The 26,869-nt window shown below is 54.6% G+C and overlaps 7 protein-coding genes across 7 annotated transcripts; 3 read left to right on the top strand and 4 right to left on the bottom strand.

Annotated features, from left to right (window-relative positions):
* Window positions 1–1,037: 1,037 nt before the first annotated feature.
* Window positions 1,038–3,206, top strand: GGS23DRAFT_599241 (Rec8 like protein-domain-containing protein; the record flags this gene model as incomplete). Its single annotated transcript, XM_051518903.1, has 4 exons — window positions 1,038–1,056; window positions 1,112–1,148; window positions 1,225–1,500; window positions 1,562–3,206. The coding sequence occupies 4 exons, from the start codon at window positions 1,038–1,040 to the stop codon at window positions 3,204–3,206; spliced, it is 1,977 nt and encodes a 658-aa protein (XP_051369433.1).
* A 191-nt stretch (window positions 3,207–3,397) lies between these two features.
* On the bottom strand, window positions 3,398–6,056 carry GGS23DRAFT_222570 (GDP dissociation inhibitor-domain-containing protein). Its single transcript, XM_051511978.1, has 3 exons — window positions 5,887–6,056; window positions 4,600–5,750; window positions 3,398–4,342 (listed from the first exon to the last, which is right to left on the bottom strand). Exons 1-3 carry the CDS (start codon window positions 5,961–5,963, stop codon window positions 3,930–3,932), a joined length of 1,641 nt encoding a protein of 546 aa, XP_051369432.1. The 5' UTR covers window positions 5,964–6,056; the 3' UTR covers window positions 3,398–3,929.
* A 379-nt stretch (window positions 6,057–6,435) lies between these two features.
* GGS23DRAFT_222631 (ribosomal protein S5 domain 2-like protein) lies at window positions 6,436–7,915 on the bottom strand. Its single transcript, XM_051511980.1, has 3 exons — window positions 7,896–7,915; window positions 6,602–7,818; window positions 6,436–6,538 (listed from the first exon to the last, which is right to left on the bottom strand). Exon 2 carries the CDS (start codon window positions 7,670–7,672, stop codon window positions 6,659–6,661), a length of 1,014 nt encoding a protein of 337 aa, XP_051369431.1. The 5' UTR covers window positions 7,673–7,818; window positions 7,896–7,915; the 3' UTR covers window positions 6,436–6,538; window positions 6,602–6,658.
* On the bottom strand, window positions 7,916–8,932 carry GGS23DRAFT_222630 (uncharacterized protein). The gene is made up of 3 exons (XM_051511979.1): window positions 8,581–8,932; window positions 8,354–8,528; window positions 7,916–8,281 (listed from the first exon to the last, which is right to left on the bottom strand). Exons 1-3 carry the CDS (start codon window positions 8,629–8,631, stop codon window positions 8,082–8,084), a joined length of 426 nt encoding a protein of 141 aa, XP_051369430.1. The 5' UTR covers window positions 8,632–8,932; the 3' UTR covers window positions 7,916–8,081.
* Window positions 8,933–12,118: 3,186 nt separating this feature from the next.
* On the top strand, window positions 12,119–14,755 carry GGS23DRAFT_606736 (ferric reductase like transmembrane component; the record flags this gene model as incomplete). Its single annotated transcript, XM_051519938.1, has 1 exon — window positions 12,119–14,755. One exon carries the CDS (start codon window positions 12,119–12,121, stop codon window positions 14,753–14,755), a length of 2,637 nt encoding a protein of 878 aa, XP_051369429.1.
* A 3,702-nt stretch (window positions 14,756–18,457) lies between these two features.
* Window positions 18,458–19,735, top strand: GGS23DRAFT_606735 (kinase domain-containing protein; the record flags this gene model as incomplete). Its single annotated transcript, XM_051519937.1, has 2 exons — window positions 18,458–18,959; window positions 19,014–19,735. 2 exons carry the CDS (start codon window positions 18,458–18,460, stop codon window positions 19,733–19,735), a joined length of 1,224 nt encoding a protein of 407 aa, XP_051369428.1.
* A 3,197-nt stretch (window positions 19,736–22,932) lies between these two features.
* On the bottom strand, window positions 22,933–24,391 carry GGS23DRAFT_599235 (uncharacterized protein; the record flags this gene model as incomplete). Its single annotated transcript, XM_051518902.1, has 2 exons — window positions 22,933–23,486; window positions 23,578–24,391. 2 exons carry the CDS (start codon window positions 24,389–24,391, stop codon window positions 22,933–22,935), a joined length of 1,368 nt encoding a protein of 455 aa, XP_051369427.1.
* Window positions 24,392–26,869: the final 2,478 nt, after the last annotated feature.

Genomic DNA, 26,869 nt, shown 5'->3' with positions numbered 1-26,869 from the left:
TAGTTTCTAAGATCAGATACCTACCTCTCTTTTCATCCCTTGTCTCTTCCGACACCCTAACGTGCGCAACCAGCTATCCCACTTGAAGGCAGGAATCTTAAGAGAAGACAAGCCTACCTGCGAAGTAGATCTTAAATGCTGTTTATGGACCTACGATTTTCCGGGCTTCTTATACTTTGCTACGGTTTCCCAGCGATGTTGTCCTCAACAGGGGCCTAGGCAGAGCCTCGAGTGGACGCAGCCTGATGTATTAGTAACCATTCAAAGTCGGCAGGGCCTATATAGGCATCCTCTCTTGACTTCATCACCGGGATCACTGAGGATAAGGCGATCTCACAGCTTGCTAAGGTAAATTCTCTTAGTTTTCGTATAGGCCTTCATCTCTAGATCCCTCCTTACCTCCTACCTTAAGCACATAAGAGGTAGGAATCTCAGGTGGGCACCAAGAAGTATAGACAGCTATATAAATTCTTGTAACACCAGGTGCTTGGATCAGATACCTCCTCTACCTAGAGGTACCTGACTCCGTCACCTCCATCTTCACGGTACAGTGCGCGAACTCCGTGTAAGCTACTGTGCTCTATCCACGTCCAGAGACGGCCGCAAGTAAGGCAAGTGCTTCGTATCCAGTGCCTGTCGCAACTTCCACGAGCCATATGCCTATGGCTTACTGATCTGAATCCATTCAAAGTCCGCCTGAGCATGCCCACAATGTCTTCAAACCAATCATCCCTCGGGAATTCCTACAACTCCTACGATCCCCTACGAGTCCCTATCTCAGCAACTAACCCGCCCCCTATCGGTCCTGTACATCCTATCCACCGTCCACCACCGCATCTTTTCCCACAGGATTCCACCGAGCATCAGATATCGGCCGGCAGAGGTAACTCGGTAGAAACTAACTCACTGGCGAAGGTATCCACGTCTCGGGGCAACCACCCAAGCCTGGGTTTCGAGGTGGCCCGTATACCTATTCTTTTCTCGATTCCGTCTATCAACATACCTGGAGCCAGCGGCTTGCCGCCTCGCCGTTCGACATGTTTTACAGTCACGAGAGTACGCTTTATCCTCCGTCTTCGTACCGCAACAATTAGTTAACATGCTGCCGTAGTCCTGACCAACCGCCAGTACGGCGTTGCCACTATCTGGTAAGTACTTGGTTCTAGCATCCTCCTGCCTGTGGTTCCCGGTTCGCGTTTTCCGCTCGACTTACCGTTCGGACAGGCTTGTAGCCACCATAGGAAATAGATCAGCCTCCAGAAAAGTTACTCGGAAGGCGATCCAGGAAGTTGATGTCCAGAAGGCATGCGGCAAAATCAGCGAGCCTGGCGCACCTGTTGCCTTGAGACTCCAGGGACATCTTCTCTATGGCGTGTCTCGTGTCTACAGTCAGCAATGTGCGTATATGCTGGCGGATGTGCAGAAAATCCAGATGCACATGCACCTATTCTTCAAGAGCTTCGGTTCGAATGAGCTCGACTCGGATGCCGGCCAAGCAAGGTAGGTGGAATCTGGCCATGTCAGATAAGGGTGTACAAACACCTGACTGTCTTCCTTCTAGGCCGGAGAACCTTCTGATCACCAACGATCCCGACTTTTTCCCTGACGAACGACTTCCCCAGTTTGACCTTAATGCTCTTGTGGCCGGCAGCCAAGTCACCAACAAGACTTCTTCCCAAATGTCGCCTCCCAATACACTCCTCTCAGGCGCTAGTATGCAGGGAATAGACTTCCCCGTACGGCTCAACCTTCAGCACTCAGACTCTCTCGGTCCCCTTAGCTCTCCTTTTGGCCTTCGGGGTCTTTCGTCTTCACAAAAACCGGACAGCGGCGAGATATTTCCCCAACAAGATGACGAGCTTGCCAGCTTCGGCGATTGGGGGATGGAAATCGATGAGCACGGAAACGTAATTGAGTTTGGAGAACCCGCTATAGCCGAAGGAGAGCCCGATCTACCTCCACTTCGTCGAAGGCACGGTGTAGAAGTCGAGGCCGATGCCGAGCAGCAAGTTCGACGACACGTTGATGAACAGGAAGATATAGTTATGGGGGGTGAAGCACCACAGCAAGTGCTCCAGCAAGCGCGGCGGGGAGCAGGAGATATGTTAGAACGTGCGGTCCTAGACGACGATGGTGCCTCCGCCGGTGCTCACCGTCATACACGATCTCGACGGACTAGAAAGGTGCATCCTGTCCAAGTTGATGAAGAGACACAGGTTTCAAGAGAGACGTTGAGACAATGGCAAACGGACTACCTGGAGAACTGTGGTGTCAAGAATGTACGGGCAACCAGCGCCGCCCAGGCGAGGACGAATGCGATGCTTCTTACATTTGGCCTTGGAATTGGCAACGTGGGCCAGAACGTCGGCATTCCTGGACTGGTTCACCCACTTTCTCGTCAATTCTCCGGCGACTCGTTATTCACCGCTCTCACTGGGCTTAATGTGCCGAAGGCGCCCCGTGGTAGACGTCGGACTGCATCCGAAGCTGGGAAGGATGATGAACAAGAGCAATCGGAACGTCGCGTTAGACCGCGACTCTCCGATGACGCCGATCAGCAAGGTCGCGGCACAGGGGGCCAAGATGTCATACATCGCTTTAGCTCCCCTGAGATTGGTCGAGAAGCCCAGGCACCCATGTCCGATCAACCATCCTCAGGTGTTCCCGCTCCTTGGAATAGAGGCTCCTCTGCCGTGCCCGGCTCGTCGATTCGCGGTTCCGCCCAAAAAGGTCGCATTGTGTCTAGCCCACTCGGAAACCGTGGCGACATCCAAGACATAGTGCGTTACAGCGACGACCCAGCTATGGTATTCGATGATAGCGGACTTGGAATCGGCGGCCTTCAGTCGTTGGACACGTCATTTGGGGCCGAATTGCAAGGGCGTCGAGACGACGGAGACGAGCAGAGGCAGAGCCAGCAGCAGGTTCCTGATCTCGACGCCGAGTCTCGGAATTTCCTCTCTTTCATGGAGACGGCGGTCCGCGATCACGGCGAGCACCGCCGAGACGAGGACTTCGAGATGAACCGCAAGTGGGTCGCGTTCGACGACGTGTTCGTGTCTGGCGAGACGGCCCGCGCCACGGCGGCGCAGGCCTTCTACTACGTGCTCTACCTGGCGAGCGCAGGTAGGATGTATGTGATGCAGGAAGGAACGTTGCCGGGCGAGCCCTTCGGCGGCATCTGGGCCGGCCTGAAGCATTACTAAGCTGCCGCCGCTACCGCACACACGGTCACGGCGAGCAACGCAGTTCGCCGACGGGAACGGCGGCTACCCCGATCGGTATCTTACTGCGGGATCTGTTGAGGTTTCTCGTGAGGAGAGACACCGGTACTAATATCATAAGCTGCCGAAAGGCATCCGGAGCAAGTAACTGATTTGGGGCTTTTTCTTTTTCTGGGGGGGGGGGGGGGGTTCGCTCATAGCGCGCTTATTCATAGGATCGCTCTGCATGCTGGATATTTGCAAAAGAGCCAGCAACGAGAGAGATATGTCTAGATCTGAGGGTTACGGGAAGGAAGGGAAGGAAGGGACGGACGGGGATACAGGCGAACTAACGGACAATTACGCGGATGGGTGGATAGATGGAGAGGCGGACGGAAAATAGACACAAGAATTGGTCTGGTTTCTGACGATGTTAGAGGGGAAGGAGGATATTTGCGCAGTTTGCATCACATAAGATACCCGCTTCACGAGGCCCGTCATTACTTTTCACATATCCTAGGCAGGAGGAAACCCTCACTGCTGCAGTGTAGTTAGTGAATCGATCTGCCGTTCCATTGCCAACCTCGTCTTGCTCGTAGGTTCTCATGCATATATACGCCAATCCTAAGACCATGTACACACATACACACACAGCCTCTAGGCTCGAGCTCTAGGTACATGTATATACGCCATCACATTGATTACGACAACTGTAACAGACCAGCCTTAGTCGTAAGCCGCCTGGCCGTCGTCATCGTATTCGGCCGCGCCCTCGCGGTCCTCGAACACCATGTACCCGCCGTCCGGCCCCTCGTCTCCTGTCCCTTCCCCGACGGCCAGCCTCCAGGCGTCCCTGACCGCGTCGAGGGACGCGTCGTCGAACGCGAGGCCCAGGGGCGACGGCGGGAACGCGAACGTGACGGCGGCGCCGGGGGGCCGCGTCTCGCGCGGGGGCGTCTCCGACAGGGTGCCGCCGGCAGACTGCTCGTACCGCAGGGCGTAGAGGCGCGCCGGCGGCGCGTCGGCGGGCGCGGGGGTGGCGGCGCGGAGAAGGGCGTCGAGAGCGGCGTCGAGGCGCTGGTGATGGCTGCGGTCCGAGGCGGTAGTAGGTGTGGCGAGGGTGGTGAGGTATATGACGCCTGTAGAAGAAGGAAAGGGTGGGAGACGCGTTAGTTTACGTGTTGGAATTGCGGGTGGTAGGGGGAGAAGGGGCGAGAAATAGAAAAAATAGGATGGTGCGATCAGGTTGTCAGAGGTATGGTATCGTCAACGCGCGCAATGGCTCGGACAATGTAGATAAGTATTCGTTTTTGTTGGATCATCACAGCACCACAGAGGAGAAGGAAAAAGGAGAACGCGGTAGAATGGGGGTCGAGGGAAGGAAAAGCGAGCTTACTTTGACCGACGGGACATTCTCCCGTATCGCTCGAGTGTACAAAGGCGTATATTGGCCCGGTAGTCTCTAGCGACGCGGCATCAGCGTCCCCGGCGATGGAGCCGGCGGGGAACGCTACGACAGCTACGGCAGGCGTCGGGGCGCCGTTGACGACGACCTCGAACAAGGCCCGGAGAGGCGAGTTGATGATGGTGACGAGCCGGGCGATGGTCTGCGCACCGGGCGCGACGTCCTGCTGCGAGGTGATGAGGCGGGGCGTCCGGACGGACAGCTCGTTCGACAGGGAGAGCGAGATTTCGCTGCTACTGGAGCTGTCCTTGGTCTGTACTTGCGTGTCGAGCATGTAGATGCCGCCGCCCACGGCGCCGGCACGGCAGGCCACCTGCGCGATCTCAGACGAGCCGCCCCATTTGGGGTAGACGGCGCAGAAGCCGGGGCCGAACTGGCCCATGGATGTGAGGTGGCGGTGGATGGCGGCGAGTCCATCGGCGACAGCAACGCGGCCATCAAGCGTCAAAGTTAGCGCGAGGATATACCGCTGCAGGCTCTCGTCGAGTCTGAACTCGGTTGTGAGGAAGTCGGCCAGCGGCTCGCGCTCGCGGCCTCGCCACACGGCCCTCTGCTCCTCGCCCGCGTCGTAGTCGACGACGAACTTGAGAAATTTCATGAGCGACCGCTTCGAGCGCACCGCGATCGCCTCCGCCGAGAACACGTCCTCCCGGCTGCTCGGGATCCGGGCCAGCGTGGACGTGCCGGGAGAGGCCGAGCCATCATATACGAAGAAGGAACCGACGGCCAGGAAGTCGACCTGACGGTACGCCCGCGACGACACGAGCTGCTCTAGCAGCCGGGAGCGCGTGTGTATGATCTGGGGTGCGAGGGCAAGCGAGTACGCCCGGGGGAACGACAGGCCGAGCGCCTGGGCTTCCGGGTGCCTCGACGCACTGGCATTCGCGAACACGGGCTTCCTCGCACGTTCCGAGGCGGCCGTAATCTCTTCGCCCTCGCCGCTTACGCCCGGGGTCAGAGAGGATCCGGCGTGGGCGGCAGCCCAAGTATCGGCCTCCTGGAGGCTGAAGGCGGCTTCATTCCCACCGTAGTAGTCGTTCGGGTCGAGGTGGAGAATGCGTTTCTTCGACCGGGAGAGGGCACTTCATATCGAAAAAGAAGAAGCGAAGAGCAGACGGGCTGGGTCAGTCAGATCAAGCTTCCCGACGCTGTCGCTGCCTGTTGCCGCTAGGGAGACGAAGTAGAACAGGAAGAAGCATAGGAGGAAGAAATGCTTACAGAGCCAATAGCGACTGAGACAGGCCGGTGCCGCAGATCACTACATCCCATGGCTCGTCCCCTAGAGAATCCATCATAGAAGAGGAGAAGGAGGAGGTAGAGGTTTGCGAGCTCGGCGGAAAATATTTGCTGGAGGTTGGAGACTGGGGTTGTTTGTGAGGTCGCTCGAGTAGGTACCTCTAGACGGTGGCTGATTAGGCTAGTAACTGAAGTACCTGATCAATGTGCTTAGCTAAGCTTCGGTAATGCGGCGTTACTTGTAGGTACGTATTTTGTGCACGGGCCGTCTTATGAATTTTGATAAATTGTCGCCTTCTTTTTCCCTCCCTTTTTTTCTTCCTTCTTCCCATACTAAGTGCCGCCCTCCGGTATCTGCGGAATTTGCCCATGCCTGAGGCTCCCTCGCAATGCTGGTGACTGAGAGCGGCCTTTCAGTAGGCTACTTGCTTGATCGGGCGGCAGAACGAAGCATTCCTCCCGTATCTACTGTCCTAGATTGCTCGCAACCTGATAGGACGGTTCGAAGGGTCGATACATGTCGCTCTTTTCTGTTCCCCCCTTTCCCCCCAACCCCGAAGAAGGGTCCTCGGCTATATCCAGATACGAGGCGTTCACTACCCGGGTCGCATTGTATTGTGGCTACACTGGTAACCTATATTGTGGTTATTTTATACGCTGTGCTTCGTATCGTAAACGGGACTTCGTGAACTCGTACCATTGTACATCTTGTGCCGCTTACATCTCGCATGAAACTGGGTATCACAGATTGTTTCTACCGTAAGACGGCACGAAATTCCTTCCATCGTGCCTCAGCTACGCCAGCGCACTCCTTCAGCAGCGCAGGTCCGATAACGGTTCCACCGCTCTTGGAGAGGGACAAGACTGTCGTCTCTCCTTCTGTACAGTCAACCACCATCGTCACGGTCTCGTCGCAGAGGCTTTCCTCCAACCGGTCCGGGTCTACGAGGATCCAGTACTGACCGCCGCCCTTCTTCTGCCTCTCCTTGGCCGTAAATACGGCCGCCGTGCAAGCTACGGGCAGTCCACGTATTTTCAGTGGGGGGGCTGCTTGTCGAGAGCACAGGACTATTTCTCGGTCGATGTCCCAGTAGGCACGGGGGAGCTTCGTATCGCGTAGGGCAGCTAGGATGGCCGCCCACGCCACGTCGAAGGGGTTCCCGTCGAACGAAACGAATAAGACGTCGATATATAGCACCCAGTATGCCTTCACTTCTCTTGCAGCTCCATTCTCCTCTTCTTCCTCGCCCCTCTCCGTCTCCCCCCCAACCTGCTGCGTGAAACTGTCCTGATATATGCGCAGATCCTCAGGATCGAGGAGTCTGGACGTATGGAGTAACGAGAATAGGCGTGTGCTCAGAGTCTGGGCGAGCGTCGTCGGCGGTGCACCGGGAAGGAAATTAGGCGCGGATCCAGTGGCTAGTTCAACGTTGGGAACAAGTAGGTCGTAATCTTTGAGCTCGTAATCATCACTGCTGCTGCTGCTTTGCGACGGGCGATAGTTCGGGATCTGGGAGGTGAGGAGGGTCTCGCCTCGGACGCCGCAAATGACGGTGGCGTCGCCGGTGCGCACGACGGCGCTGCCGTGCGCATGGGTTAGAGAGGACGTGTTAATATTATACGGACGTGCTTGAGACGGCTGTCGGCCGTTGGTGCGCGAGGACGGCGTGGACGAGTCGGGTGGCCGGAGGTTCGCGAGGAGAAACGGGTGTGGGGAGAGCTTCGCGAAGGTCGCGCTCGATATTGTGAGGGGGCTTGGCGCCGCCATTGCTGGTAGTGGGAAAAAGTTGATGATTAACAAGGAAAGGCTTCACTGGAAATTTAGGACGGTCATGATATCTAGCCGATGGGGCGGAGATATATGTACAGAAGAAGAAAAGGAGAAGAAGAAAAATAAGTAGAACAGAACCCAATCTTGGTAGCCTCGCGGGGCTTCGTCAATAAATGGGATCTTGAGAACGGACCAACCAACAACGAGATCGCGTACATACCTATCTGTAAGCGAACTATATCACAAGGCTGGCAAGCGCCGATATATACACAAATATGCATAAATCAAGGTGTCGAGCACGATAAGATTGCATTAGGTACATTGCATAACATTGTTACTTCTGTTCAACCTATCTAATTAGACCTCCTATCTGGGCAAATCCACTGCCCGCTACTGATGACGCATTTCATGACGACCTCTGAAGCGCGGCTGCTAACGGGGCACCATCCATATAAAACGCAGCACGGCGGATCAATCCCTTCTCCTCCCCGGATGTCACCAGGTGGATGGCAGCGAAGGCCGGGACCGAGACTATCTCCTTCTCTGGATCGTCCTTGATAGCCCACGTTATGCGGCACGGCGAGTAGATCCTGTCTTCGATCATGTCTACCATCCATTACGATTAGCCAATCCAATCTCAATATCTCGAACCGGTAGGAATCGCTTGTCAACCCTCACCGTAGCTTTCGATCGCGTGGTGCATTGTCTCCAGCTTCGGCCAAATAGCCGAGAAGAAGTTGCGGAGCGCGTCGTGCCCGACCAGAATCGGCATGTTACCAAACTGCACCTCGGCGTTCTTCGCGTATATATTTGGTAGTTTGTTCACGTCGAGCGAGTCGTTAGACGCATGAAACTAAGTACGCAGTGAGCTCCGAGCGTCGCAGTCGTCGTGAGTCCGCACTCACCCTGAGCAGCCATGCTTCAACTTCGGACCGTGTCGTCGGAACGAAAGCCATGATTTTGGATATCCTGATGGGTTGGCTATAATCGCACAGTCATCTATTTTCAGTCGTGAAGACTTGAATGTCCTTTATAGCCGTGTCTTGTACTTGTATCCCGTCTCTCGTGGGGGCTTCGTTGAGTCTAAATCCGAAAGCTGACATATTCCCCAGCATCACCATTTTCCACTTTCGGAAAGGCCTGTGGATCTAAACACTTAACAAGATCTTCCAGCCCGTTTTACCTCGAAAGAATTACGGGATGCCTGGTTTTATGGAACCCGGAGCGATTTTGCATTACTAACTCTCTTCATTTCTACGTGGCATCCGTGGTGCGCTTACCAGCTGCTAGCTATGTGGGCAGCCGGCGGCGATTGACGCAGGAGTCTTCAACGGCACTATCACGACGGGCATATTAGCAGCACAGTGAAGGGGGATCCGCTCATTGAGTCGAGGAGACACAACCTGGTCCCAAACCCTCATCAGCTATTTCTGACCAATCAACCTGTCTACAACTCGGGATCTAACTGTGCTGTGCGAAGCCGATAGCCAGTTGTCCACAACACCGGGACGCTTGCTATCCGGCATTCTTGCATTATTATCTCGGTGGGCGGATCGACTCAACGCTCATCTAAAGCCGATGCCCGGCGATTGATAGGGAAGCAAAGTCTTAAGGAAGGGGAGGCATTAATTGGTACTGAGGTGACCAGGATAAAATCCGAATCGAGATCTACGGCTGATGCCCTCGAAGAAGCTAGGTAGCTAACTGACGGGCGAGAACACAGACTCGGGAGCCTATAAGCGCCAATATTATGCTGGGTGGGTATATTACCCATACTACCTATAAGAGAGATCCAGTTGAAGAAATTGTCATCTAAGCGCATGCGACGCAACATCGTCGCCATGGCCTATACGCATTAACCATTAATATCAAAGCCAATAAGGCGATTGAGAGTTCACAATGCCGACAAAGCATCCAAGATTAAGCAGAGACAAGCATTTTTCGCAGCGCCGCATCTCTACATGCCGCGGCCTGACATGCACATCATGGTAAATCTTACAGGTCAGATACGCCCGGACCGAAATAAGAGACTCCTTATGAGTGCTCTATGAGTAGACCAATGTCGCATTGGGTGGATCGCCTCTAAACGGGATACTACTTTTGCCCCCATCGAAGGAAGATCTTCAGCGGGGACTACGGGGCCAACAGGCAGGTTACGGGAATTCTTTTTCACCCAGAGTAATACTATAGAACCAAATTTGTCGCCGGCTCCGAGTCAGCAACGTTGTTATTGATCGACGGAGATCACTGCGTCCGCCGCGTCTGCCGCGTCTGATTAGAAAGGAAGAACAAAAGGGAGAAGAATGGGATAATAGCGTGACGCAAGGAAACATGGCGCCCTCGCGTGTTAGGCGCTATCCCCAGGGCTACTTGCCATTGCCCAGAATTGCCGCTCTAGAATCCCAGCAGTCCGGGACACATCTCATCTGCAAGCGGCGGCGTCATCACATTATCACAGCTGTCACCTGTATTTCCGTCGAACAGGACAGGACACGATCAATGCTCGGCTCGAAATCACCTACCTTTCCATGCTACTTATCCGGCTCAATTATTGCCATTGGCACACTGGCCGGGGTGTGTGAAGGGAAGGGTGGAGTGGGTGGTGAGGGTAAAGGAACAAATCAAGACGCGCCATTAAGCGCCTGGCATATCCCCTTTTTGATCCAATCCGATCGCTTCGTCACCCAAACTCCGAGGTGGATTTCCTTGCTCATACCACCAAACCCTAGCTGGGAGACCTTTGGGGGAGCAACTCCGCCGCATCCTGCTGCTATTTGGGAGAAGCCTGGGTCGTGAAATCAACCGATGGGGCCATCCAGGTCGTCGTCAGGTGCTCACTGGCTGCAGCGGCTCATTCGTTCTAACCCAGCTCAGAACACCCGGAGAGTAATTGAATCGCCGGACTATTGCGCTATTCTGTCCCATACCCACGGACAGGCAGGTCGCTTATGAGGTTGGATGCGGGCGGTTTATTATCATCATGCTAGATACAACGAAGCCCCCATCCCCCCAAAGAGCAAGAGACAGAGAGGGAGGGAAGAGGCGGGGGCAGCGGAGCAGCACCAGGGTGAGACATCGCGAGGAGTCGATGCTCAGAAGAGAAAATGAGAAACCGACACGTGTTAACACTTATACAGCATCGCGAGAGGGAGAGGGCTGGGGGGGGATCCGAGCTCTTCTAGACTCTCTAACCGCCACCGGTGTCTAGAGAGTCAATATGTAAGTGTATGTAAGTGTTTATGTGTGTCTTCGTCACTTACGGAAGCTCTAGAAAGCTCTTAGACGACGGAACCGCATCCACATACCCTCACGCCCGCACACCCATACGCACGTCCTATGCGGTGCATGTATACTGCGTATGCACAACTTAGCACAGAACAGGATGGATCCTGGCCAACCTACCGGCACGGCAATCCTCCCGTAGCCTGGGACCCCTGGCAGGCCCGGTGATAAGTCGAGTACACGTATTGTTCACCTCGTTCACACGCTTCCTAGCGCCCACGCCCTTCTCCCACCAACGCCTGGGAGCACGCATGCCGTGCTACCCTGTAGAGACTGCGGGGAATCACTAATAAGGTAGGGGTTAGGGGTGTAGGGGACGAAAGCAATCTCACTTCCAAGACAGCCAATATCGAGGTATGGTCAGCCGCTGGTGCCTTTGACCCCGAGCAATACCCAGTTCACACCAATCCATGCTCGCTCCTGATTGCACGACCCTGGTATGAGGACGAGCTCGCCCCGCCTGCTTTCCCACGAGGTCTATCTCTCGTAAAACTCCTATTGGTATATTTCTCGAGAGAGGAAAACCCAATTGAGACAGTTGTGTGACGAGATTGGAAAACCTATCTACTGGCTGTGGCTGGCGGAGAGAAAGTGCTCTACATTCTGTCTCTCCTCCTCCTCCTCCTCTCCCCCACCCCTGCTTCGGCGACCCTGGCCTGCGCTGATATATACCTACCTCTTGCCTCCGGCACTCTCATCCCAGGGTCGGCCCGGGTTCCCTCTGCTCCATTCTCGCTGTCGTCGCCACGCCGTTGTTCGTCTGCCCAGCAGTTCCAATGGCCGTTATCACTACCTTCCCATGTCTACAGGTCCGATGAATTGGTGTATGCCTGGTATTCCTCGCCAACTCGTCCCCGACTTTCGTTCCAATAAACTCCCCGGAAAATAATCGAAGCGCAGTGAAGATACCCCAAAGAATGGCCTTCGGTGCTAATTTATGTAACCATTAAAGATATATATATATATATATATGTCGATGCATATATCGCAGTAAGACCAGGAGGACGAGCCAGGCCGGCTTTCGAGACCAGAGGGGGCACTCACACATACAAAAATCTAGACCTGGTGCGAGAACACGGGATTAAGAGAGCTCTCCGTCGTCTCCTCTTTTTTCGCCTTCACCCATAGACCCCAATCACGGCCAAAGAAGCCTCAACGGTCATGGCGGGAGCCACGAGGACACTCACGGCGCTGGCAAAACGAATATACATTCCTTTAACAGCAACAAGCCCACCAGGGCTAGTGGAAGCGAATACGGTCGACCCCTGGAACGATTCCGGGAAATACGGCCTGGGATGGACATATTTTAGCGTGGCGCTGATGGGAGTGGTGGTACTGGTACGGATATGGCATTGGTGGCAGGACAAGATCCGGCAGGCGATATACAAGCAGGAGGTGGAACAGCACTACCAAGACTTATACAACCTCGACCCCGAGTACGCTGCCGCAACGGGCATGTACACGGGCCATACCGGGAGCCGATTCTTTCCGGAAGACGGGGGAGGGGGTGGAGGAGGCGAGAAGAAAGACTTCAAGCCTAAATCTGACTTTTCCGCCGTTGGCCCCGTCCTCGATGCGCTCGCCCTGTTCAGATGGGTCTTCTACCGCCCGATACCAGACATCGTGTGGCGGAAGCGTCGGTTCACCTTTTCGTCGCTGGCCGTCCTGACCGTTGGCTTCATCGCGCTAGCGTTCGTGTCGATATATACGTTTCTGAGGCAACCCCTATACTGGGACAGCATCCAGTATGGCTCCCCCCCGGTCGCGGTCCGCTCGGGTATGATCGCCGTCGCGATGACGCCTTGGATCGTCGCGACCAGCATGAAGGCCAACCTTCTCACCCTCATCACGGGCATCGGACCCGAGCGCCTCAACGTGTTCCACAGGTGGGCAGGCTACCTCTGCTTGTTCCTCGTGCTTGTGCACACGATTCCCTTCTACGTCCAGCCGGTATGGGATGACGGCGGAATGGACGTGTTCGAGAGGTTGTTCCCTGAAGGGAGTGGCGTCATCTATGGCACGGGTATCGCGTGTTTAGTCCCGCTGATCTGGCTCTGCGTCGCCTCGCTCCCTTTTATCCGCAGAACGGCTTACGAATTATTCATTACGCTACACGTTCCCGTCGGGTTCGTATATCTCGGCTGCCTGTTTTGGCACACTAAGAATTTCCTGGCGTCGTGGAATTACTTGTGGGCGACGATCGCCATCTGGGTGCTCTGCTACTTCCTCCGAATATTCAACCTTAACTGGGTCAAGCCGTGGCGGATGTCGTTCCTCGTAGGCGACGAGGCAGCGATCACCCTCATGAACGAGAACGCCATCAAGATCACGATCCCGACGCAGATGAAGTGGCGGCCGGGGCAGTACGTCTACCTGCGGATGCCCGGCATCTCATTCTTCGACAACCACCCCTTCACCATCTCCTCGCTCTGTAGCGATGACTTTCCTTCCGAATACGGCGAGCAGTACAGGGACTGCACCCTCGTGTTCAAGCCGTACGGCGGATTCACTCGGAGGGTCCTCGAAACGGCGATCGAAAAAGGCCCATTCCATACGTATCGGGCATATCTCGACGGACCGTACGGTGGTATGCGCCGGGAATTGGCCGCATTCGACACGTGCATTCTCATTGCCGGCGGGAGCGGCGTAACTGCGCTGATGTCGCAGCTGCTGAACCTGATCAAGCGCATGCGCGACGGCAAGGCCATCACCAAGAAAGTGGTGGTTGTCTGGGCCCTCAAGAGGCTCGAGGCCATGGATTGGTTCCGAGAAGAGTTGCGCATCTGCCGCGACTCAGCGCCGCCGGAGAGCGTGACCTGCAAGTTCTTCGTTACCTCGGCGAAGAGGCAGACACACGCCGCCCACCCTCGCGAACGGGGGCCTCGCCCACTCAGCAACATGTTCCATGACAGACTGGACGGCTTTGTGGCCGGCATCGCCTCGAAACGCAATTCTCAGCTGATCCGGGACGAAGCGCAGGGCAACCCAGAATACGAGCGCGAGCTGCGAGCCGAGGACGAGGACCGGATTACCGCCCTCCCTCAGCAGAAATACCTGCAGCCGCATCACATCCCGCCGCAGGGCCCACAACCCACAAACCGGCTCTCGCCGCAGGAGGAGTCCCTACGCAAACTCGAGGGCCGGGACCACGACGATGTCGAGGACCCAGATAAGACGGTTTCACCTTCGATAGAGGAGTCCCCCGAGGACAAGCTCAAGCGGGAATTCCACTTCCCGCCGCTGCATACACGGCCCGAGCAGCAGCCGCACTTCAACTACGCGCCGCCTTCGCCGCGCAAATTCCCTCCGCCGCCGGGGGCAGCCAACGCGGACGGCGGCGGGCCGTCTTCCTCGGCATCGACGGCCGGGCCTTCGGAAGCGATCCGGGCGCCGGAATTCGCGCACCTGCGGACGACGAACCTGCCCCCGGCGCCGGCGCCGGGAGCGCGGCCGACGTCGACGTTCGGGCCGCCGTCGGGTTTCGACTTCGGGTTCCCGTCGACGCCGACCGAGTTCCAGAAGAGCCTGATGCGGTTCGCGTTCCCGGTGCCGCACGAGATCGACGGCGGGTGGAGCGTCGAGTACGGGCGCCCGGACCTCGGCTACATGCTGCGCGAGTGGGCGACGGGAGGGCCGGACGGGCGCGGCATCCTCGGCCGCCGCACCGCCGTCTTCGTGTGCGGACCCCCGAGCATGCGCATCGGCGTCGCCACCACGGTCGCGCGCCTCCAGGCAGAGATCTGGGGCGACCCCATGCTCGAGGAGATCTTCCTGCATACGGAGAATTACGCGCTGTGAGAAGGGAGAGAGGGGATTAAGAAGCCGGGGGGGCAGGGGGGGCAGGGTTGTATATAAACGCGAATCTAATGCTGAAAATCAGGCGAGGAACGGAGAGATAATAGGGTGGGATGGATGGCCACGGTTTGCTTGCTTACGAGACGAGACGAGACGGCGCGCGGGGAGATGACGACTTGCTTCCGGACCGGCGTTCTTGGATGGGGAGATACCAAAGCCAACAACATGCGGGGGCTTGTTATATGTCTGTATGTGTGTCTGTGTGTGCGTGTCTACGAGGAAGAGCACTTGTATATATCCCAGGACGGGTATTGATGATAATATTCACTAGCCTGTGGGCAATTAACTGGAGGGCAGCCTGCCCCCTATGAGATTTGCTCGCCGGCTCGCTCGCCTGGCTAAACTAATCGACTCTCATGATTGATGCCAGAGATCCCTTGGTTCGCCGACGGGCGATTGACAGTGCTCATGCTGTATTATATTTCTGTGCACTGTTTTGGAGCCCTCTCTTGGTGTCCCAGCCTACGAGTATCTACGCATCATATTAGCCCCTGCCCAGAAACTCGGAATCAGTGCCCCCTGAACACATACACCCTATTAAATTTACTGTCACGTAGAGGTTGCTCCTCTTCGTTGCTTACCTCAGCAACAAGAGCTCCTATATATACGCTCCCGTTGCTTCCATTCCTTTAGCTAGTTCTTAGATAGAACTAAGACCTTTTTCCTCCTTTTGCTCCTCCTCCCGTTACTCGCCGCTCGTGAGATAGCTCCTCGCGCGCGCTCTCGCGCACGTAGTTCCAGCTACGTGACATTTACGTATAATGTTCTAGACTTGCGTTTACCCATCGTTGATGCCAATCAAATGGATACTCTGGTAGCTTCATAATAGATAGGCTTATGAGACTCTGTTGGCAACACTGCTCACCTGGCACTATACCTGCCTTCCATCAGCCCTAAATAAACTAATACGTCGCCCATGTTTATTCACGATGCCCAATATGTTTCACGCCCAGGTCCCTACCACAGAATCATTTCCAGATTACGCATTTAGACCACACGATGCATATTTAACACGGGGTATGCGATCTATGGAGACATTACTAGGTCTGCAAGCGTAGGAATTCTAATAATCAGATTTCCGAACACGCCAGCCGGTATTATTAGAGTGTCATCCGCGAGCCTCACCCATTTAACCCTCCCCTGTCGCCTTTTTTACCTCCCCCATCTTGTAAACTAGTATATGGTATATAGGTATTACCTTTCAGTTGTACGGCATCATCACATAAATTGAGCAGGTACTAACCTAGAGGACAGGCCATATGACTCTACGTACCAACGACTCTCTTACCTACCGGCTCCATTTAAGAATACCCCGTGATTCTAACAGCACAGATAGCCTAGGGCAGTATTTCCCTTAAGCTGGGTACTTTAGGATATTATGAATAAAATCTTCCGCGTTGGGTTCCGGATCCTAACGTATTCTGTAGACGTTCACCAAGGTTCCTAACTGGTCCTAAGACCAAAACGAGACCAAAACGAGACCGAACGAGATTAGAGATAGGTGATGTAGGGAATCCAGAAGAGGGTATGTCCTAGCACCAATGGCTTGATCAACTTGGTGCTAGGTATATATGTAACATACACATCCCGTATCTCCCCTTTGGATAGCTTCGAGGCTCATTAGGGCTTAGTATGCATACAACTCCCACTACCCCTCCGGCGGCGAGCCCCAAACAGCCGCTGGACGGACGCGGAGGTCCCGCTGCAGCGGGTGCCTCCAGCAGCGCCAGGCCAACTAATCCATCCACCTCCTTCCCGACCCTCTCCCCTAGGTGGGAGAGGGACCTCCGGGGTTCTCGGAATTTCTCCCAGCTTGCTTTCTCTCGAATACCATGCATCCGCGCTCGGACGGCACCGAACACTGGATCTTGTGCTATTGTCGAACTTCCCAGATTCTTATCGGGATTTCGCGGGTTTTGCCCGCAGCTGGAGGAGTCGGAGGAGGGCGACGGATACGCGTCATGACTCCCTCTCCCTCTCTGTCAAGTCGGATCTGCGTTGGCATCGTATTAGGAAGTGGCGGCGTTCCGGTTCACGGCAGATACCCCAAGCTTGTCTTTCATGTTCGCTTGTCTTCTGTGCTTGTTTCTTTACGAATTATCATTGCCTCCTTTCTCTCGCTCTCTGTCTCTCTCTCTGGCTAGTTACCTGCATGGTCCTGGGTGTTGAGTTTATATGTATTTCATTCGGATAGCTATACTGGAGCTTTCGTGTCTTGATGAGAATATTGCACATCAAGTTCCCGTATTGGTGTTTGGCCTTTCGAAAATGGAAGCCTAGACTTAAAGTAGTAATACTAGTAGGTAATAGGTAATTAACGCCTACGGGGATTGCTTGCTGAGGCCATCCCGTGACCTCCCTTAGGGTACTAGGGGCGTGCTAGGCTAGGCTATTTACAGCTTTCGGCCCCCTATCTAGCATCTCTGTTCTTCGCTTCGCCTCAGGCTTAATGGTCAAGACGTGTGGATGCTGGGGGGGCTTAGGCTTCCATTGTCAAGTATAGAGTCGCCAGCATAAGCTTCTCTACTAGTCGGTGATATAATAATAGGCAGGCGATACCTACCTTATCTGCCTGCTTTACTTTCTCGTCTACGACTCTAGGCTGTTACGCAGGTATCCGTTCGGGTCAGCCAGGCTCTCTTCGCAGGCTACGGATCGATCTCGGATGCCGCGTCAAGTTGCCTTTTCACGGACTGCACAGGCACCTCATCTTGGCCGAGATCCGCGATATCGCGGTGAAGTTTGGGTTGTTCGTCCTTGGCGTCAGGAAAATTGTCTGCAGGCAGCAGGTCGTGGGAGCGGCTAAGAAACGATTGGTTGTCGGGTTAATAGGTAGGTATCTCGCGCTTCCCACAGGCGTGCGGGGGTAACATTTCAGCGTCGGCGCCTTAACCTTCTACCTATGTCGCCATTTACCGAATGCTGTTTAGGGCTTAGGTATCATGCTGTTCGCGCTGCGCCGTCGAGCTGAGAGTTCGACTCAGCGGCTGGAGAGCGACTCGCTGGATTGGAGCGCAGACTTCATTCTCCAAAGAGGCCGCAGGAGGGATAGCAGGTAGAATTCTCGGCCCCAGGGATTCACAGCATCGGCAGCGAAGATTGATTAGTGGCCGGGGACTAGTAGGGAAATACTCACGCACATCACATACGGAAAGGTGGACGCGCTCTAGCTTGGTGTGCGCAGCGGTACGCCCGTGAGAGTAATGAGGGTAAATGGTAATGGGTGTACTCTCGTGCTCATCTACCGGGGGGGCTAGCCGGAGCTCCTGATACCTAGATGTTCCCATTCGATCGGATCTGCCTCGCTTCCAACACATCCAATGCTGAACGTGATATCTACTAGGATCCAAATGCGTTGTATGAGGAACGATATGCATTAGGTAGGTATAACAAGTGGTGGTGGTGGTAGTGCAGTGGCAGTAATCGAAAAGCCTCGCCCGGACCTGTTGGTTGTTGGTGGAGTGTGGTTGTTTTGAAAGGAGCTAATAGGTTATCTTGCCTACAGGGGATTACTCATACTCGTAGTTAGGCTGGTCTGTACCTATAGGTACTTACCTACAGCCACACACACACACACACACTCTCTCTCTCTCTCTCTTCAATCTTAAGCTTCCAGTGCACGCTTTTTCAAAGTCGAACATCATCATGTCTCTGCCTGAGCTACCTAAATTCCGCTATCGCCAGCCGCGTATGGATTATGTCGAAGACGTCGAGCAGTACGTCCCGGGCGGCTACCACCCTGTCGACATCGACGATGTGATCGGCACTGATGACAAGCGATATATAGTTATCCACAAGCTCGGCTTCGGCGGCTTCTCGACAGTCTGGCTAGTTCGTTCGTGCCAAGACATGCGCTACTTTGCCCTCAAGATCCTCCGTGCCGACGTCACCAACGCTAACGAGCTGCGAATCCTCCAGCATCTCAAAGGCCTCGGCTCCGATCATCCGAATGTCGTATCTTTATACGACTCATTCCAGATCGAGGGCCCGAATGGCTCGCACCATTGTCTCGTTTTCCCTGCCCTAGGACCGAGCCTCTACAACTTGAGTGTCGCCGAGAACCTATCCGGTCCTGTGCGGCATCGCGTGTGCCAACAGATTGCCAGTGGCATGGCGTTCCTTCATCAACAGGGAATCTGCCACGGCGGTAAGTACTATCTAGCCCAGCTTTGGTTCACAACTAAATGAGGTACAATCACAGATCTTACCATCTCTAATATTGTCTTCGAGCTTCCAGACATCCGGTTCATGTCTCCGACCGGTCTGTGCCAACTTCTAGGCCCCATAAAGGCCGAGAAACTCAGATTGCCTAATGGTTCGTACTCGCCACACGCCCCAAAACAAGTCGTCCAGAGGCCCGATCTCTCGGGCCTGGATCTGTCTTTACTCGTAAATGTCCGAATTGTCGATTTCGGACAGGCCTTCTTCGCGAATCAACCGCCCACTTCGCTGGGGATCCCTATCCAATGTTTTCCTCCAGAGGTCTGTTTCGGCCTTCCCCCCTCGGCCGGAAGTGATATTTGGGACCTCGCCTGCGTCCTATATCAGGTCCACGGCATAGCCTATTTATTTCCTGTATTCTTTCCGATATTCGGGATTCTCATGGGCACTATCGTGGGTATGCTAGGCCCGCTTCCCCCGCGTTGGAAGGGTCGGTTTATGTTTGATGAGTACGGTTACAGAGAAAGGGGACAACTTAAAAACGTGGACAGAAAAGAGCCGCCGTGGTGGTTTGAGGACCAAGCTCTCGAAGAGTCGATGAACGCCCGGCTTTTTAAAAGCGCACCACATCTCTCCGCCCCTCAACGGGAGGAATTTGCCCAGCTTCTCCTAGAGATGCTGGCATACGAGCCCGAGAAGCGATTGTCGGCGATCAACGCTGTACAGCGTTTGAAGTCGGCGGCATTTTTAGATGATAATTGAGTGGTTCACCGAGCCCCGAAGACGATGGTGAGTCCTGGTCGAGAGTTTGGCTCATGGTAGCACGCCAGTCAACACGACAAACAGATATCGTCGGTGAGTCCACCCGCAGGGATATAGGTGCATCTATAGCCCGCGTGACGCGTGACTAAGGCTGGCCGTTACGAAGGCCTGCTGAGAGGTCGTCGGTGAAGTCGAGAGTCGCACTTTTAATAGCTCGGCGCCTCATACCTAGGTAGGTAAATACCACCAATAGTAAAATGTGTAGGCAGCTAAGAACGATTGGTTGTTGGGGATCTTCCGCCTGATGTCATCCGTCCGGGTAGCTCAGATGACTTACGGTCCGAAGGCGTTCGCAAATTCGTGTAAAACGCGCTGGTGAACTCTTCCAAGTTCAGACACCTAATCGAATATCGATACATTTATTCCGCAGTATCAGCGGTCAAACTGCCAGAGCGATGATTTGCCGGTCGGAGAGTTGTGCGATATGTGATCCTCACAATAACTCTAGGCGAACTGGAACGATAGGTACATTACCTAATACCTAACTGTAGCCAACCCATCCGGTATCTGTTTCCCACCGAGTCTCACCTGCTCTGGCGCAACGGAACATTCAAGCAGCAGGATAAAGGTGTGGGCTTCGGGCATAAGTGCATGTTACTCACGAGTAACCATTCCCCAGGACATCGCTAGCCTCGGGCCAGATACCTATTAGGTATGACTCGATGTGAGGGCCAAAAATGAACCTTGCAGATGCATTAGGTATTATCCTGTCCAGCATCTCTCGACATTTGGTCAGGCCCTGGGAATAGGCCACTCGCCTGGTGAATCAAATTGGTAGGAGTTCTGACAGTGTCCGCGAAGCAACCCAAACATAGCGGTCTGCTTAAGACCGGCCTGTCTAGGCAGCCTTGTTGTCAGGACTTGGCATATTTTTCCTTTCTACACCAACCGGCATCCACATTAGTCGATACACGCTGATTCCTGCCGGTGGTGAACACTGCCTCACGTTTGCGAGGTGCCATATGCCTCACTGCGCCCAGCCCTCCCCTTGTTTAGGGATGACTTGCTCAACTCCTTCGACGGCTGATGAGAAGTCGTGAATGTCGTTAATCTAAAGGCACGCTCTTACGGGGCTTTACCTAGGTTTTGATAAGATTATTATGTCGCTCGCTGAGCCAAGATGATCTCCCTTCAACACTAGAGAGACCACAGGGTCAGCGTCTACTAACGCTAAGGCCATTTCGCTCGGAGTGTCGAAACTAGTTGATGGGGTTAACCTGCGCCTCCATGGTATCCGCAGTTTCCTTATCGACGACATTAACGGACTGGAGCTCCCGGAGGACTGGAATCACCTAGCTCTGACAGTTTTCCGTTATGGAAGCCATGTCCTTAGCCTGCGGCGGAGGCACCTCGTTGGCGAAATAGTCGAGCCGTAAAATGCCGCTGTCGTCGATCTCACACACCTGCTAGGCGTTGATGAACGAACGAACGCGTGCTCAAGATATTTATTTCGGCGACGTGATTATGTCGTATGAATGTGTTGTCGCCTTTAACCTAGTAGATCGTGCCGCTGCATCCCTCTTCGCCAACGAAGAAAGACCAGTGGAGCGGTTCGCCTTGAGTCTGACGCTGCTGGACGATATAGAGGCAGACGGGGTCATCTGACTCTGGGCCAGGGCTCACTTTCCTCCACTCTGTCCATGACCCATTGAGATTCTTCTTGCGCGTCCAGTCCACCCTCTGTCCATCAGCCAAGAATTCTCTCTTCCAGACAGTACGAATTTGATCTTTCTGGGAAGACATCCCGTACGTGGGATTGGCTGTCCCGAAGTTAGTAGATCAGTGACCGAAGTCTGAGGCGTGTTGCTTTATGCGGTCTCGCTTTCGGTTCGGTTCGGCTGGCACTTCCACGCCAGCGCCTGATTCAAGCGCAGAGAGGCTTTGAAAGGTATACGTTCAGGAGGCCTTGGGTCAATTAATGATGGCACTCTCGCCTGGACCGACGAGCGCGTAGAGAACTGGAGGGAGGCTATATAGGCGATACTCGATGGCTGTCGATGGGACTCTGAAGATGTTGGGTTAAAAGTGGCCACATTGACACTGCCGAAATACCATGGACGTCTATCTGCCACTACAAGACGGTAAAAGGAAGGGGTGTTGATTACCTAACCACGTCTTTGCGGTGGGTAGCTCACGCCACCATAGCGACTACCGCGTATCATCGTGAGCGAAGGCTTCCTCGAGATGTTTCATTAACGAGACGCGCTCTTTCTACTCGAACAGGTCACTGCCAACTCTGGAGGGAAACTGAAGCGATATGGGGGGCTAAGAACGTCTAGTCTTTGCGTTATCCATCCAGCCAGACACCGCTCGTCCAGAGCTGAGGCGTATTACTTCGTAACGACAATTTCCAAGAAACGCTCTCACGCCCGAAATATCTCGAACCTGACCCACCCAGCCAACACCGTTCTATTTTCCGGGGCACCACCGGCTCCTCACGTGTCCACCGACGCCCGTTATGTTAGATACCAAGACGAGGACGATGCTATGCCAAAGAATCAGACGTCGATATCACTACGAATAAGTACTGATTTTGTGCAAGATTCGGGGATTGGATATGGGATTCGATACAGGGCTGGGGTAGAACGATTGGCAGGTGTAGGGGTGCGGAACTTGGTTATGGTGGGAAAACGTTTGGGATAGAGCGGCTTGCTATATAGGACGGGGTATAGGGTTATATGCCTTGGAAATATTAACAACCACGGCATTTTATCTCCTCGTATTTAATACATACGCGATGTCCTCTGCGTAGGTACGCGGTAAGCTCGCGGCCAAAGTGGATGGCTTCTGTATACCGAGGGCTGCGTAGGGTCTACCCTCAGAATCCTACGTGGCAATTCTGACTTAGCGGCCCATCAGGGATTGGGGACTACAAAGCCTTTTCCATAACGAACAAACACCGCAAGAGAGAAGGGAAACTGGTGTAGGTACTTTCGATCCATACGACTTCCGACGCAGGACAACCCTAAGCGGCCGAAGACGGGTAGATTCCAGCCTGTCGTCTCCATTTAACAACGAAACCAACCACTCTTGTCCGAGGCTACCAAAACCGCATGTGTGTAGTTAGTAAGAGATAACAAGATGCCCTCTCCCCGAGATTATTCTCACGGAAAGCCACCGACCGGCCGGGCGCGGAGTCAGTCTAGGACTTCGGCCCAATTGTTCTCTAGCTGGCGCCGCTCGAAGCGAGTCTCCGCCTCCTGACGCATGACATCTTCGGCGTCCAGCTTGTTCGCCGCGGCCGTGGCCGTCTCTTTGATCAGGGTTCGCACCGCGCTCATCAGTAGCTTATACCAGCCGGTGTGCGGCTTGCAGCGCTTCTTCTCGCATGCGCCGCGGATGGCCGGGTCCCCCTGCAGGTCCGGGTCGAGGGGCGCGTCGAGCTTCCCGGCCTTGAACGTGGCCTGGCCCTCGGGCGTCTCCAGCCAGGCGGCGAACTGGTAGCGGACCGAGACGGTGTCGAGCCGCCAGTCGTAGCCGCAGCTCTCCTTCGTAAACTTGCCCGCCTCGATGGCGAGCTGTCGCCGCTGGTTCGCCCAGTCTATGAGCTGCATCATCTTCTTATATTGCACAATCTCATTGCCGAGAGCGAGACGCTCGGCCGCCGAGCTCTGTAGGAAGGCTTGCTCCTCGTCGCTGAGGACGCCCGGACGGGTAGGCAACCCGTTCGACCACAGGCCTTCGACGTTACCTACACATCTGAGATCAGTGGCAAAGGAGAGGGCGAATTGGGGGGAAGGGGAGGGGAGAAAACGGGGGCGAGCGCAAGAAATAAAACGTACCAAAGGGCTGGTCGCCGAGCCTCCAGCCGCCTTGCTCGGCGGTGTTGGCGAGGAGGCCGACGAAGTCCTCCTGGGTTAGGACCTCGACGGCCTTCTGCGAGGCAGCCTTGGCGGGGAGGGTATTGATTATGGAAGCCCACCAGACGTCGCAGTGATCGCCGCTGCAGAAGACGCTTCTTTCGTCGAGGGTCCTGGTATACAGGCGCGCGGGGTTCTTGCAGCCGGACAGGGAGCAGGTCTTCTTGTACTTGGTATAGTTGGCCTTGCCATCGGTGCAATTGGGGCAGACGAAGCGCTCGACCAACTTCTCGCCAGTCTCCTTGTCGAGGCTGACGCACTCTCCGTGGAACCAGTCTTCACAGACGTCGCAACTTATCATCCATCTGTGGTCGTCCGGCCCACGGCAGATACAGTACGGGCCATTGTCGGTCTCGTCGTCGGAGCTCGGGGCGCCGGCGACACGTCCGAGAGGGTTGCGGTCCTTCTTGGACCTAAATTTGGGGGGTTTGGCCCTCCTCGGGCCTTTCTTGGCAGCGGTGCCCTTCTTCTTGGATGCAGGCCTCATCTTGCCGGATTCGACGGACGGCGAAGAGGGCAGATTCTCTTCGTCGTCGGATTTGACCTGGAAGATGAGGGTGCTGTGAGGATGGCTGGTTTGGTCGTAGGACGCCAGGAAGGGGGCGATATGGTTATGCGTGTCGCCGCCGCCGGACGCCTTGCTGCCCAGTCTATGGCTGGAATACGAGTCGGTGCTCCCCATCTCGACATCGTCGCGGCGCAACGGATCGCCACCCCCTACGTCGCGGTCCGCCATCGCGAAATCCCGCTAACGAGGGCGACGATGATACTTATGATAATCGAAGGCTTCGAAAGAAAAAAAAAAGAAAAAAGCCCTCGTTTAAGGTCTCGAGGATGATGGGGGCAATGTACAAGGTACGGTTAATTTATTACACCTCGGTGGATGGCCAAATATTTCTTCGGGTTGCGCTCATCGGGGGGGGAGATTACCGGTTGCCAGTTGTCGAGGAGGCCAGCATTGTTTATGTGCCTCCAAGGATGGCCCGGGGCTGTCTGTCTATCAAGCCGGATGCGTCTGGGTAGCCAGACATAACCAAATATTACCTCTGTTACGGTTTCCCATCAAGTCAAGTCCGGGTTGTGCCAGCTTGAGGTCGAAGGGAACAAGGGAGAGAGGGCGCGGCGACGCATCCAAGCCGTGTGAGAGAATGAAGAAGCCATCGAAGGCGCTGCGGCAAAGCGAACCTCGTCCCGAAGCCCAAAGTGGCGCTCGGGCATTCCAGGTACCTAGGTACCTTACGGAAGTGACCCCCTTATCGATAACAACACCGTGTATCATAGTGTGCGCCGGCATGCCGCCACGAGGCTATTCGCACAGTATATCGGCACGTCAGTACTCCGATCCCCCCCTTTTCACCCGTCAAAGTACCCCCTTTCCCTCGTAGTATATTTGGGCATTCCTACCGAAGAACAACCGTGTCCAAGCTCAGGGCAGACATCTCACAAGCAATGATCAAATCTCAGAAGCAATGATTAAAAGACCAGCTAGGCAAAAATATTAATTCTCGCCTCTTTCCTGCAGCTGCGACTGAAATTCCCGTGTCGATGTCGGGTATGCCGATTTCTGATTCGAGAGCGCTTCACGGGTTAGTCTGCCTCGATCGGATACCGTTCAAATGCTCCCCAGTCTAGTCAAATATGGTCGACCGCCTCAGATGGCGCCTACCAATCCATTGTCACTGTTGAACAAGGTGAATCGGTTGACTTATTGCCTAGATACCTGGTTGACAACGGGGGGAAGCTGATACTTATAGATATAAGAGAGCTTGGCCAGCTTAGTTATTACCTGGTCAGTGAGTTAGTGCTACCTAAGGGAGGCTAACAATAGAGCCTGGAGATGCCTAAAGGAATGACCCGAAACGGGTTCGATCGGTTCCTTCAATAGTCACTAACCCCGGATCCATACAGCAACCGCAAACCCGGGGATCTGGGTTGGTCCAAGGGACAAGGACGAAAAGGGCTTACTACGCTGGTATCCCGCATCGGGTGTGTTGGTTCAGAGCCTGATGCCTCATTAGGAGGCGACTGGGCGTAAAATTCAGTCTTGGACCCATAGGTTCTTCCTGCGCCCTCCTTTGTAAGCTCGGGCTGCGAAAGACATTATTCTCAGCGAGAATGCAATTCTTGGAATCACGACCATCCAGCGGCGCCAAAACACGCTCTAAAGGGTCAATGGGATAGCCCGGTGTCCGTTGTAACGCCCAAAGGCAGGGTTTTCGATAGCGTGGTGGATGTAATAGTCCAAGTGATCCTGCCATCTGAGTGTTTGTGGAAGTGACGCCCGCTTTCGGCATCCTGCTCCTAACAGTCTTTCCCTTTGCTCTTTTATCTGGATAGTCCGCAAGGTTGCTCGACTATCTCGTAGCTAGCTGCGTCTTCGTCTGCGTTCGTCTCCCCGGAGGTGCTATTAGCGCAAGGCTTTCGAGGTTCGTAGCATCATTTTGGCTGCAATCGAATCACGTCGGTTGCGTCCGCACGAGAAGAACCGAACGGTCTGTTGCGCGCTCGTTGTTGATGCGCTCGGAGAGAAACTTGCCGCCTGACAGTTTACAGCTGTTTATAGCTGTGATCTCGTTCGATCGGTACTAGGCCAGTTGTTAGTAGTTGAGTAGCTGGCCAGTCTATTGCTTATACGGGGCTCCTATAGCGTGCCTACGCTGTTCCTCTTTAGTGGCGATTACCTACCTAGTCGCTCGAACGTAACCTTAGCCTTAGGAGCACCCTTCTGTAGTTAGTAAGGTTCACAGGATGTCCTTCTCCTCTCCGTCTCCGATCTCCTTGTTCCCGCTCCCCTGTACAGACTCCTAACGTGTTCACTCCGGGACGTTCCCGCACGTCTCCCCCTCGCTTTCCTTCCTCTCCCCTTTCCTTCTGTCTTGTCTTTTGTTTGTTTCCTACATCAGTCGTCATTCACTGCTGCTGCTTTCGGCTCTTGTATCCCGATTGTTTATTGTATTTTGCTCTCCGTCTCCGTTGTCGCCCATCCCATGGGCCATTGGACTCCTATCTATAATATCCAACCACGTTCAGGCCCCTTATTTTGTTCACTTGGCCCTCCTTTCGCCTAAATCAATGCTCTATAGCTACCTACCCAGACAATTTCCCCATCAAGTGGTGGTCCGTCATCTTCACCTACCACAAAGCATTTGTCCATGACTAGCCTTCTATCCTCAAATCGGTCCTCTGACGCGTCTGCTAACCTGTTTGCGCGTTC

The sequence above is a fragment of the Durotheca rogersii genome (assembly GCF_024521655.1).
Source record: "Durotheca rogersii strain YMJ 92031201 chromosome Unknown GGS23scaffold_22, whole genome shotgun sequence".
NCBI lineage: Eukaryota > Fungi > Ascomycota > Sordariomycetes > Xylariales > Xylariaceae > Durotheca > Durotheca rogersii.
Note: the sequence above shows the minus strand (reverse complement) of the source record. Positions and strands in the feature narration are given on the sequence as shown.